This window comes from Enoplosus armatus, chromosome 1 (assembly GCF_043641665.1).
Source record: "Enoplosus armatus isolate fEnoArm2 chromosome 1, fEnoArm2.hap1, whole genome shotgun sequence".
NCBI classification, from domain to species: Eukaryota; Metazoa; Chordata; class Actinopteri; order Centrarchiformes; family Enoplosidae; genus Enoplosus; species Enoplosus armatus.
In genome coordinates, this window is record NC_092180.1 from 9,100,424 (window position 1) to 9,112,688 (window position 12,265).

The 12,265-nt window shown below is 38.1% G+C and overlaps 2 protein-coding genes across 6 annotated transcripts; one reads left to right on the plus strand and one right to left on the minus strand.

Annotated features, from left to right (window-relative positions):
- Window positions 1–363: 363 nt before the first annotated feature.
- On the minus strand, window positions 364–10,533 carry LOC139282766 (PEST proteolytic signal-containing nuclear protein-like). Of its 4 annotated transcripts, XM_070902655.1 has the most exons (6): window positions 10,524–10,533; window positions 3,229–3,282; window positions 2,340–2,566; window positions 1,751–1,825; window positions 1,602–1,657; window positions 364–1,459 (listed from the first exon to the last, which is right to left on the minus strand). In XM_070902655.1, the coding sequence occupies exons 1-6, from the start codon at window positions 10,531–10,533 to the stop codon at window positions 1,348–1,350; spliced, it is 534 nt and encodes a 177-aa protein (XP_070758756.1). In that variant the 3' UTR covers window positions 364–1,347. The 4 variants fall into 4 exon arrangements, with proteins under 4 accessions (XP_070758756.1, XP_070758740.1, XP_070758749.1 ...); XM_070902639.1 differs by lacking the exon at window positions 10,524–10,533 and having other exon boundaries at window positions 2,340–2,563; window positions 3,229–3,291; XM_070902648.1 differs by lacking the exon at window positions 10,524–10,533 and having other exon boundaries at window positions 3,229–3,277.
- Window positions 4,513–10,916, plus strand: stk16 (serine/threonine kinase 16). Of its 2 annotated transcripts, none has more exons than XM_070902628.1 (8): window positions 4,513–4,606; window positions 4,954–5,078; window positions 5,435–5,654; window positions 5,741–5,874; window positions 6,763–6,850; window positions 7,955–8,083; window positions 8,234–8,355; window positions 8,926–10,916. In XM_070902628.1, exons 2-8 carry the CDS (start codon window positions 4,993–4,995, stop codon window positions 9,062–9,064), a joined length of 918 nt encoding a protein of 305 aa, XP_070758729.1. In that variant the 5' UTR covers window positions 4,513–4,606; window positions 4,954–4,992; the 3' UTR covers window positions 9,065–10,916. The 2 variants fall into 2 exon arrangements, with proteins under 2 accessions (XP_070758729.1, XP_070758719.1); XM_070902618.1 differs by having other exon boundaries at window positions 4,515–4,587.
- The last annotated feature ends 1,349 nt before the right edge of the window (window positions 10,917–12,265 follow it).

Below are 12,265 nucleotides of genomic sequence, written 5' to 3' on the forward strand. Positions count from 1 at the left end.
TTGACAAACAACTAAATGTACAAAACAAGTGGATGCTATTAACAATTAAACTTAATCAATTAGCTTTTATATGACTGTTTGTGTATCAGTTTAACTACAACAAACTTATGTTGTGAGGTGTAGTTTGTGTATTGTTACAGCAGACGTGTCAGCAATAAACATTTGACACACTACATACCAACCAAATGTTTTATTGTAATGACTGGCTTTTAAATATGTATTCAAGAGAGTTGTTTGATAAAACAGGTACTAAAAGTGGTAATTTGGTGAAAATCTGCACAACAGTAAGATAACCCACAGATAATTCATAGTTTATACTTTTGATCAAGGGGATTGTCCAGAAAACCACTGAGGTACCACATGTATTAGAACCAAAAAGATCGGGGATTTATTTGAAGCGTGGGCTTTCTAATGTGAAAGTAGCGATGAAAGGAGTTTGTTTGTGTGCCTTACTCATTGCTAACTTATATTTTAACCACACAGAAATCATTCATTAAGGCTGTTACCAGCACCCTGTTATCCATGTCACGGCTATATGATGAGTCTTCATACAATTGTCAACTAAAAATACCTTATCAGTCCTTCCGTTGTGAACATAGAAATGATCACAGCCACATTTCTTTTTTTTGCCAGATTCAATGAAGCAGACAGAAATACAGTGTTGAGTAATCAAAAACTGAAATACTGGCACAAAACGTAAAAATCAAACAAGACCGCCTATGAGGTGGCACAGCTGGTGAAAACAAAAGGGTTGTACATTGATGCTGAGAAACAAAACAATCCATCTGTACTTCTGGTCTATGCCCCACACACGCACATTAACATAACACTCAAACACACACTCCCATTTGTGGACTTAAAAATAAAACGTTATCACACTTCTTTGTACATTTTTACACAAATATTAGACAAGCAACACTGAGAGCTTGCTTAGGACCACACCTAATCAGCTTCAGACAGGAACACGCATGTCACAAAAGGGCCATGAGGGCTCTAAGATGCTAGACTTTGTCATTAGTCAGCAGAAAGCAACTGTAGCAAATTTCACACAGTTTAAACAACATTCTGGCTAATTTGCTCATCCCATCTCCCCACTCTACACCTCTCCTCACAGAAGCTTCACACTCTGGTGCCTCTCCTCTCAGTTAGCATCAGCCGGTAGTGGTTAGAAACGTTATTGTGAGTTCAGTCACAGAGTATCATAGAAGGCTTAAATAATTCTTCATCGTCCACAAAGTTGTCAAGCCCGAGGCTACAGTGAGGAATCATTTAAGCCTTCATAGATATCTCTGACATGATTTAAACGATACAAAATTATCCATTAGTGACAAAAACTGTAGTAGTCATTTACAATTTGTCTGCTTGGGCCTTCATCTTCCTCTCCCAAAGTTTTTGATGATCAGAGAAGCCCTGCTTGCCCTTGTTGAAGGAATTGGGTCCCGCAGATGTTGGCGTCTCCCTGAAAAGATAGCAGATTAGTCAAACTCAAACAGAAACATGTTAGATGATTAGGTAAGATTAATAACTAAATGTAGCATTTAATTAAACAAGATTCAAAAGCTGAATGTTTTGATAAAAGCAGAAGCTGTGTATGTATATACCTGCCAATGTTCTTCATCCTCATCTTTGCTTCTGGAGGCATCTCCTCCGGTTCACTCTACATGGCAAGAGAAGGTTAAAGTCAGCCTCTGCATATTTGTTGTTTATGGATTTATACAACCATAACATTACTGTGTGTGAGTACACTTACATCATCGTCTTCGTTAAAAACAGACACCAGCCCTGCCTTTTTTGGAGGAAGTGATGGGACGGGCTCTTTGGGTTTCTAGACGGGTTGGAGACACAAGATTTAGGGAAACAAAATAAAACACAACCTAGCAGCATCACAAGTATGCACTGAACTCTCTTCATAAAATGCAAAAGAAAAGCATGCAAATGTCCTCACATTTTAACGGTTTAACCTGCAAATGTAAGGCACTTTTACTTGAGAAATTACTTAAATGATTAATTCTATATATCGACTCATGAATAATGCTAATTGTTTCAACACCACTAACAGCGAGGTTACATTCAAACAGGGTGTGTTTATAACTGTTGAGGAATTTGGCCTGCATCTTTTTATGGGCCTCTCTGAGCAGTGTGTTATGAGAATTACTTACACTTTTAGTAGCATCATATCTGTACCCTAACTTTCACAATGTGGTGCAACTGTCCGTGCAGGTGTGCCACCATCATCAATGCAATTACAATACAAATACTAGATCAAATATCAAACTTGTTTTACACAAGACCTACAAGAAGTATGTGTGTAGAAGTAATATGCTTTGCTACACACTCACTGTTGCTCCAAGTTTGATGGATATGGGGTTGGACTTCTTCCCCATCTGACTGTTCATGCTAAAGCCTATCTTGGAGACTTTGCGGGGTGCTGGTGGGTCTGCTGAGGACTCTTCCTCATCTTCAGATGTGAGATGCTGGGACGTGCGTTTGACTGCTGTCCCTTCTCCCACAGTGCTACAAGAGACAGGCTTAGTTTTCACTCTGCCTTCCTCCTCCTGCGGCCCTGCTTGAGGCAAGACAACTCACCAAGGTGAACAACAGTTTCCTGGGAACTGGAGAATAATAAAAGCTATCACCTTTACCTGTGTGGCTAACGTTATGGTACGTTTCTAGCCATCAACATCATCATCATCCAAGCAAAGGTGACTTAGGCTCCATTCTACTATTTAATTTACTGTAGAAGTCCACCTAGGGACTGTGCGTGGAGAAACTACCTACAATACCAGGGGTTAAGTTAACTTAAGGGATCTGACAGCAGATAATAATAACGTTGTTATTTATTTATATGGTGTTAACCTGTGCTAACTAGCTTAGGTTAGCTATTTGCACGCTAGCTTGGTTAACGCCAGGTAGCAAGCTAACAAGAGACACGTCTGCTGCAAGCAAGCCCTTGCTTTATTACCTGGCTAACGTTAGCAGTAACTTTAGCCAAGTAGTTACAGCCAGCTCAATCCCCATAGCTAAATAGCAAATACAATGCTAACGTTAACTGTTATTCGTATTAGCATTCACGTTAAGTTAGCTTAGTGAAGTTTTACGAACGTTTCTTCGGTCTAACATTAGTTAGGGTCGGTTGTATTATATCGGCAGCAAATCAAGCTAACTAACGCTAAACATTGCTTTTTTTTCTCGACCATATTTTAGACGTTACAACAGCACAAATATCACCTCCATCGTCGGCGATACCCCTTCTGTTATGCTCGTAATCCGCCATCATTTCTCCTCTCACACTTGCCAGCTCATACCGCTAGTCTTCTTTCAGCGCTGTGTGCCAAACAAGCTTCGTACATGTTTTATAAGAGAAGAAGAAAAAAAAGAAATATGAAGAATTGTTCAAATAAATCAAGTCGATGAGTGGTGGGAATTTGATGAGACCCCACAAGGGAGAGTATCAGAATCAGATTCAGAATCAGAAATACTTTATGGATTCCCGGGGGAAATTATACCGTACCGGTGCTCCCATTAAAGAGTAGAAAGTAGCATAAATTTAGAAATAAAAGTATGTACAAAATACAAAAAATAAGTAAGTAAGTAGTAGTAGTAAGTAAGTAATATATATACACATTTACAAAAAAATAAATACATTATGTATACACATGTATATGTGTGTGTGTGTGTGTGTGTGTATATATATATATATATATATATATATATATATATATATATATATATATATGTATTGCACTGACATTTAAAGAATAAATAATAATGAGGTAGTATATGTAGAGGCAGGTCCAGATTTCCAGTCTGTTTATGAGTGTCTTACACTCAGAGGGAGGAGTTGAACAGTGTGATGGCCACAGGCAGGAATGATTTCCTGTTTCGCTGTGTTGTACATTTGGGAGAAATGAGTCTCCCACTGAAGGTGCTCTTGTGCCTGACCAGTACTTTATGGAGAGGATGTGAGACGCTGTCTAAGATGACCCGCAGCTTGGACAGCATCCTCCTCTCTGTCACCACCGTCAGAGAGTCCAGTCATTTCTGTTTATGTGGGTTGCTGCACATGTAGGTCTGATGGGAAATGAGGAGGTGGACAGGTTAGCAAAACAACCTCTACAGAGAAATGCTGTAGATGTACAAGTCCCGTCAAGCAAATCAGAGGTCAAGGGAATAGTTTGGAGTAAATCAGTAGAAGAGTGGCAAGAGCAGTGGAACACTGAAATAGGGTGAAGTTTTTGTACAATTTGAATAATAATGTGAATTCAACATTGAGAAACATGGGTAGGTCAAGGAAAGAAGAGGCCATTTTCAGGAGAATAAAACTTGGTCATTCCAATATAAATAGCAAGCATCTAACTGGTTTGAGTGGTGGAGTTTATAAAAACAGTAGTGAACCATAGAGTTTCTTTTGAGTTAATCAGACAAACAGGATTTCCTCTCCGAAACAAAAGGTGGCGGTAATGCGCCTAATGCGCTGGTTGCCAACCGCCATTAAAAACCAAAGAGAAGAAGAAGAAGAAGATAAAGAAAAAGAAGAAAAAGAAGAAGAAGAAGAAGAATGCAGAAAAATGACAGCAAGCTAACATGGTAAACAGAAAACTAGCTGGTAAGAATAAAGACGTAACGTCACCAATTATAGCATTGATATGTTATGTTTAGCTGGCCATTGTGTCAGGTAGTCAATTCAAATTGCATAGGGGCTAACGTTAAAAATGGACGTTAATGTCGCATTTTGGCTGTTGTAACCTGGAAGTTGGTGATGTGCTGTGTTAGCTAACGTAATTCTGACTGTTTGTTTTCCGTCCTAACATATGTTTTCCTACAACGGACCAATACGTTGTCACGCAGTTTTCTTTCAATAATGAATGTTAGCTAGTAAGTAGCATTACATCACTGCCTGTATTCCTCTGACTATCTCTCTCAATTAACTTTTATTTGTCTTATTTCTCCGAGGCCCTTGAAAGCTTGGCGTTAAACAATGTACCAGTTAAGATGGGGCAGACCCTGTGCTTATGCTCCCGTGGCTCCATCACCATTGATAACAAAAAATATTACTTTGTCCAGAAACTAGACGAAGGGTGAGTTAACATGTTGACATTGTATGTTTTTAACTCCACTTAACTCCACCTTTTAAGGTCAAGTGTGGTGATGTTTTATATTTGTTTGTCAACAAAGACTAAAGCCCATAATTAATTTGGCTGACAAGTGTTGTCTGTGGGGCCAAAGCCTGATATAGCTTATTGCACTGACCTCCATTGTTGTCCAAACAGTCTGGGGAAATCAGAAAGTATTGAGAGACGGACTAATGCATTGTTGATTTTGGTCTTTTTATGGGATTTTTTGACTGTAACAAAAATAGGAAGTATCATCTGCCTTATCCTTTTGGACTTGTAAGCTCCTCCCGAACTCAAATATCTCTGTGTCCTTTCTTCAGTGGGTTCAGTTATGTTGATCTGGTAGAGGGGGTAAAGGATGGGCGCTTCTACGCCCTGAAGAGGATCCTTTGCCATGATCGTGAAGGCCGTCAGGAGGCTCAGACAGAGATCGAGATGCATCAGGTGTTTAATCACCCCAACATCTTGAGCCTGGTTGCACACACCTTTGTTGATCGTGGAGGCAAGACTGAAGCCTGGTTACTTCTGCCTTATATTAGAGTAAGTTGATGCAGCAGTTGGTATGACCAGAATAACCGTGAGGAAAATGATCTGATTCTGATATGTTGGTGTGTTTGTGTGACCAGAAAGGCAGTCTGTGGTCTGTCCTGGAGAAACTAAGAGACAAGGGGAGCTCAATGCCTGAAAAACAGATTTTGCAAATCCTGCGTGGCATCTGCTCTGGACTCAAGGCTATTCATGAAAAAGGCTATGCACACAGGTAATACACACACACACACATACAACAAATATGATGCGTCATGACTCAGCTATTTGGGTAATTAATTCTCAGTTTACATGGATTCACCCAAACTATTTTTGCTTGTTAATGCTGTCACAAAATGAAGAAGCAGTGGACACCGGTGCAGCAACACCAGCATCTCTACAGGATAGTATGAGTATTATCTCATAAAGGTGTCCGAAACGGAAATACCTGATGATTTTAATGCATTCTTTATTGACACTCAGTCTCTCTAATCGGGAAACATAATCATGAAAAACTGCCTAAAATCTAATGAACGGCTTTACAAAATGCACAGAGCTATTATTGTACCAATTAGTGCTTCAAATGGACCTCCAAACATTGAATAATGGCACTAAGCCCAATTTCCGTCAAATGAATCAAAATGCACACCATCAGAAAGGGAAAAACATCATAATTGTAAAAATTGTACTTTTTTTAGTTTTAAGGTTTTACTTTACACTGTCCTGGTATTTACAGTTATATGTTAAACGTTTGGCAGCCCTTTGCTATATTGTGTTTTATTATTGATCAAGTGAAAATGGCATATTTTTGTAAACCGTAATGCAGAATTACATTTGATTTGTTTCATTTTATGCTTTGGGATAAAAAATGAATGTGTAATGTGGAGAAGTTTGGGCACCTTGCCAGTCAGCACTTATTGTAGAACACCTAGTTTGCCTGAGTATACTGTATTACAGTTTATATGACAATGAAGGTATTCTGCACAATGTGGTTGGCCATCTTTTAACATTCATGTTATCGTTGACTTACTTTTCCAAATTGCAGCTTTTGTGTGTTCCTTTTTTGCATTAACAAAATTGCAGACATCTGAACACATGCTATCTGTCTGCTATGATTTCACAGAGACCTGAAGCCCACAAATGTGCTTCTGGATGAGGATGAAAGGCCGGTTCTGATGGACCTGGGCTCTATGAACCGTGCCAGGATTGAGGTAAGAGTGCAGAGTATATGAAGAGTTTGTAAGATTTTACTGATCTCTTTATAAGCGTTGATACTATTGGCCAAACACCCGACCCCAAATTAGTGTAAATGAAGCCTGAGGTCAGTCACCACAGTCTTTTCTTTATGTAGCATGGAAAGCTAGATACTGTTTGGTTTGTGAGGTTGGACAGAGTGCAGAGCCACCACCACTTCCATTATTGTTATTATTATTATTATGTTGATATTAAAAAGTAATTTTAACATTGATGTAAAATGTTGCTGAGTTATTATGAAGTTTAAGATATGTCTAATATGTATTGAATTGTATGACAGTATCTATGTTATCTTCAAGAAAGGGATCTTAAAATTAAGACAAAGCGATCCAAGCAAGCTTAGACAAATAGTTTGATGTCTAACCTCCAAATACTACAACATAACATTTGGTGGCAACTCATCAAGTACTTGTGTAGATAATATTATGAGAGTGAATACTTGCATTACTTGACATTGTTTTAGAAAGAAGGCCCAGGTTTCCACCTCTAGATCGCAGACTAACTTTTTTAATGCCAATGAGTCACATATTATCTATCATTACTCAGAAAGCTTTTAATTTACTGGATGTCTTACCAATGTTAAAATTCAATACAACATGTAGCAAGAACTGACATTACTGGGTGTTAATATTAAAGCACAATAAATTCCACAGTTTTTGTCATTGTCAGATTGGCTTTTTTGCTTCCTGGAGGAAGTTTCTCATGTTTCTTTAATGCCTCCAACAATGTTCCCTGGCTCACTTTTTTGTTTTTCGGTCTTTTACATATTACTGCAGGAAGTTTACATAATCACATTTGTGGTGTTGGAGCCTCCATCACAGACTGTGCCCCTTGAAACATTTGACATTTGGCATTTTGCTGTTTATAGTCTCTCGACACAACTGACATAATTGCAACAGGAAGAGTTTGTCACATGTTGCTTTAGAATAAGTATTTGCATAACATTTCAGTGTTAGGCAAGCTACAGCTCTCTATGTTGTTAAAGGCATATCTTCTAAACATTAGGTCCTCTAAATGATCCTTACCCTGTCATGGTTTTAATAAAACTGAGTTTATTTCAGGTTAGAGGAACCAGAGAAGCCATGACCATACAGGACTGGGCAGCCCAGCGGTGCACCATTTCTTACAGGGCTCCTGAACTCTTCAATGTAGAGAGTCACTGCATTATAGATGAGCGCACTGATATCTGGGTAAAGACTCGTATTCTTCATCCCTTTTTGGCTTGTGTATGTTGTTTTCTTAAGTGACATCACTACGTCTCTGAAACCAGGTGCTAATGTTACTGTCGATCCTTCACTGACTACTTCTCTTTCTTGTCTTCCCATACTCCTCCACTCCAGTCACTTGGCTGTGTGCTTTACTGCATGATGATGTTGGAAGGGCCGTATGACATGGTGTTTCAGAAGGGGGACAGTGTTGCCCTGGCTGTCCAGAATCCAGTGGCCATCCCACAGTCTTGCAGGTCAGTCTTCAGACTGAAACATAATCTTGTAACTTGGAGAAAGTCTCCCTTTGAGGTATAAGTGTCTAATACTTAATAGTGTTAGGAAAAATCCGTTGAAATGTTTAGGAAAAGAAAAGCATGTTATAGTTCCAAATTAACTAAGTGTAACTGATTTTAAGGATATTCTGTATAGCAACCACAAAACTAACTCCATTAACAAGTAAAAACCTCCTAATTATTTAATACCATTGCAGACCAAGATTTTCTTCCACTAATAGCCATTGTTCGTCTGCAGCTAAGTCTAACTTATCAAATGCAATACTCACAAATGCAGCTGAATTCCCTCTTTAATTGAACAAAGATTTTTTATTTTAGGTTGTTTTTGTTGTGTATGAACTCCGCTCTGTCCTGGAAACCTCACTTCCATTTGTTCTATTTTGTGCAAAATAAACAGAATTCACATTAATAATGATCCTGTGAGTGGTGTAAATGATGCATGCTTGTGCTTAAGTTCAAAAGACAGTTATTAAGGGTTTATAACTAAATATGAAACTTAAGTTGATCTAATTTGGTGTCTGTTTGTTACAGTTACTCGGAAGGCCTGCAGATGCTGCTGAGCTCCATAATGGTGTCAAATCCCCAGGAGAGACCAAACATCAACTGGGTTCTTGACCAGGTACAGGACCTGCAGAGTCGCAGCCCCAACACCCAAACCAACATGGTCTGATCTTGCACGGTGCACTGGATGTGGGGTCTTGGAGAGCTTTGCACACATAAATGAATTCTGTCTTTTCTGAGCTATTTCTTTTATTTATTGACTTAAGTGTAAAAGCCTAGGTACCGACTTTCACTCAGCTTGGGGAGCTTGGCAACAGCATAAGCTTTTTATTTGAATGAAATGATTCTTGTAATCCTTATAAACTTACCAATCAATATGAAGAATCTGAAAGGTAATGAAATTTGACTCTGCAATGTGAAATATTGTTTCTAATAATGAAGTGGCTTCCTCTTGTAATCTTAAAGGGATAGTTTGACATTTTGAAAAATATTCTTATTTGCTTTCTCAGAGAGTTGCATGAGAAGATTGATACAACACACTGTGTCTGTTCAATGTGAAGCTGGAGCCGGCAGCTTGTTAGCTTAGCCTTGCATAAAGACTGGAAAGAGGGGGAATTGGCAAACGGTTTTCGTATAGATTAAACAAATAGATTGTGTTAATTAGTGAGCCTTAGAGTTGCTGGTTGGCAGATTTTGTTGCCTTTGGACAGAGCCAGGCTTGCTATTTCCCTCTCACTTTATGCTAAGCTAACTGACTGCTGGGTGTAGCCGTAGCAAATAAGCATATTTCTTGCATTTTCCTTAAAAAAATAAAATAGAATAATCATGTTAGTTTTAGAATTGTAGTTTGTATTTTTAATAAGAAAAGGGACAACATACAGGCTTTGCCAAACTTTCCAGAGGATGAAAGCTACCTGAGTTTAATACATATCAGATTTCATTCCCTACCAAGACAAAATATGGTCCAATTCCCTTAATTTTTTTTATTGTACACTTTGTTTTTTTGTGGTTACACGTGTGCTGTAATCATCATTATACAACTTCGCCTTCAGCTTTTTTCCACACCTTCACTTGCACTGTTTGTCTCTACTGGAGAAAAATTAAGAGGCAGAGTGCTCCTCACCTGCAATGCTGCATTTGGACACACAGAGGTGCTCCACCATCACAGTCCTCTTCTCCACCTACTGATATGGTGACTGACCATGTTTCTGTCTGTACGGTTGATCATGTATGAGTGGGCTCTTTGTAAAACACAACAAAGTGTCTGCTCACACAAAAAGAAGAAAAAAACTTTAAGGAGAAGGGGTCAGGTGTTACTGTTATAGACCTAAACAATAGGAAATGAGCTTTTAATCAGTTTAGAGAATGACTTAGAAATGTTTTAATTAACTGTAAGTCATTGTCATATCTGCCTTTGCAGTTCAACCTTAACTTCATCTTTATCTGTATTGTGTTTTTAAACAGTATTTTCCATTTCAGCTATGCTTGTGTTAAATTCTTGATTTCCTGTCATGTGTGAATGTGGTCTCACACTTTTGTTCTCTCAGGGTTCACCCACATCTCAAAGGGTCTGACAGTCTAAAGTAGTAGACCTAAATGGTACATTTAAACTATAGATAAAATAATACTTTTGGGCATTTAAGTTAAGACCAGTGCTTTTATGACTCTGTAATGTGGTGATATTGGACCATATTAGACTTAAAAACTCCTTGATAGTAATACAGTTAATTGTTGGAATGGTAATTGGCATAATGTTTAAATATATTATCTTTTTAATGCTAAATTTGGGTATGTCAAATGACTATGAATCTTTGTTTGGTTGTTAATGGAGAACTAATACTGGTTTTCACGTCGCTGGTAAACTAAGGATTTTTCACAGATATGAATAAGTAAGAGTGTGTTATTTGATTATGGAAAATTCTGTTGAAATTATGTTTAATCTCTTATTCACTGCACAGTAAAGGATAAATAAAGATTAAATATGTAGCACTCTGTATACAGTTTTTATTATAATTGTGAAATAAAACGGCATCCTACATTAAAAAGTAGTCGGTCAAGAAACGTATGTGAATCGATACTCAAATACAATTACCTGTACTACTTAGTCAGCATGATGTTCACAATATGGCCACTAGTAATTAGTCGACTTGGCTGCATAGAATCAAGCATACAGCTGTGAGCTGTCCATTGACAAATATTTGCAGTAAAATATGTCGGTGTCATAGGATGCTTTCCTATAAGTCAGTTAATCAAATTCCTGCCTCGCTATCAGTGTTGTAGTAGTAAAGTAGTAATACTGCAATATAAAAATATCCATTGCAAGTAAAAGTCCTGCATTCAAAATGTCACTTAAGTGAGTATGTAATTGAGTATTTTAGTATTATGTTGAGTGTTATACTCTTATGTATTATATTACTGGATTATTATTACTGATACATTGATGTGTAAGTAGCATTTTGTAGTTGTAGTTGGTCAAGGGGGAGTTAATTTAACTAATTTATACACTGTTGGGTAGTTTAATCTAAATACATCTTTTGTATGTAAATTCTTAATCTGTAAAGTAATCATTAACTAAAGCTTATTTTAAACTTCTGCATTTTGGGGTTACACCTTACCTACAGTGGCTATGTACATAGGATCTGAAGCTACGCCATAGGCTACGGAGATACCACATAACGATTGCTCGATCATGTAGGATACGCCCGTCTAGTATTGTAGGGGTGCCATCAGCAGGTGAAATCCAACTCTGAATTAAAAATCTAAACGTACGCTGTAGGTATGTACAGCAGGACTCCTGTAATAATATTTGTAGAATTATAAACACTTCAGTACAGTGAAGCACAAGTACCTCAAATTTATATTTGAATACAGTCCTGGAGTAAATGTACTTTGTTTCATTCCACCACTGCCTGCTACATTTGTCCCAATCCGCTGTGATTGCTGTTCCACATTATGAAGTAGAACCTGTCAATACTCTCTACCAAGTTCCACACTTCTGCGCCTGCACAGAGTCCTGAAGTCCATCTGTTATCAGTACCCGACCTCACTAATGCTCTGGTGGCGCTGGGAGCAAATCTCTGCTGCCAGGTTCCAAAACCTTTTGTAAAACACTTATATTGGAATACGATCATATGTGTGAAATGTTTCTGAGTCGCTTAGGTGAAACACTGTTCATTTAGATCTTTTAAAACAACAAGTTCGTTCTTCATCTGTGTTGCAGTTTGACATTAAATGAGAAATATTGTAGTTTTTTAATTAAACTGACTCAGTCTTAGATGAATCGTGTCCCATGGCAGATGAGCACAACCTTCATATGACAGTATTTAGAGCACCGGTGGCCGCTCTCTGGGTCTCTCTGTGTGTTTGTGTG

What these genes read in the sequence shown, in the direction of transcription:
- stk16 (XM_070902618.1), top strand. An exon ending in GTCCAGAAACTAGACGAAGG is followed by an intron (nt 5,079 to 5,434) that starts GTGAGTTAACAT and finishes TCCTTTCTTCAG; the next exon opens with TGGGTTCAGTTATGTTGATC. An exon ending in GAAAAAGGCTATGCACACAG is followed by an intron (nt 5,875 to 6,762) that starts GTAATACACACA and finishes ATGATTTCACAG; the next exon opens with AGACCTGAAGCCCACAAATG.
- LOC139282766 (XM_070902655.1), bottom strand. An exon ending in GGGTATCGCCGACGATGGAG is followed by an intron (nt 2,567 to 3,228) that starts GTGATATTTGTG and finishes TCTTGCCTCAAG; the next exon opens with CAGGGCCGCAGGAGGAGGAA. An exon ending in AGGATGAAGAACATTGGCAG is followed by an intron (nt 1,460 to 1,601) that starts GTATATACATAC and finishes CTATCTTTTCAG; the next exon opens with GGAGACGCCAACATCTGCGG.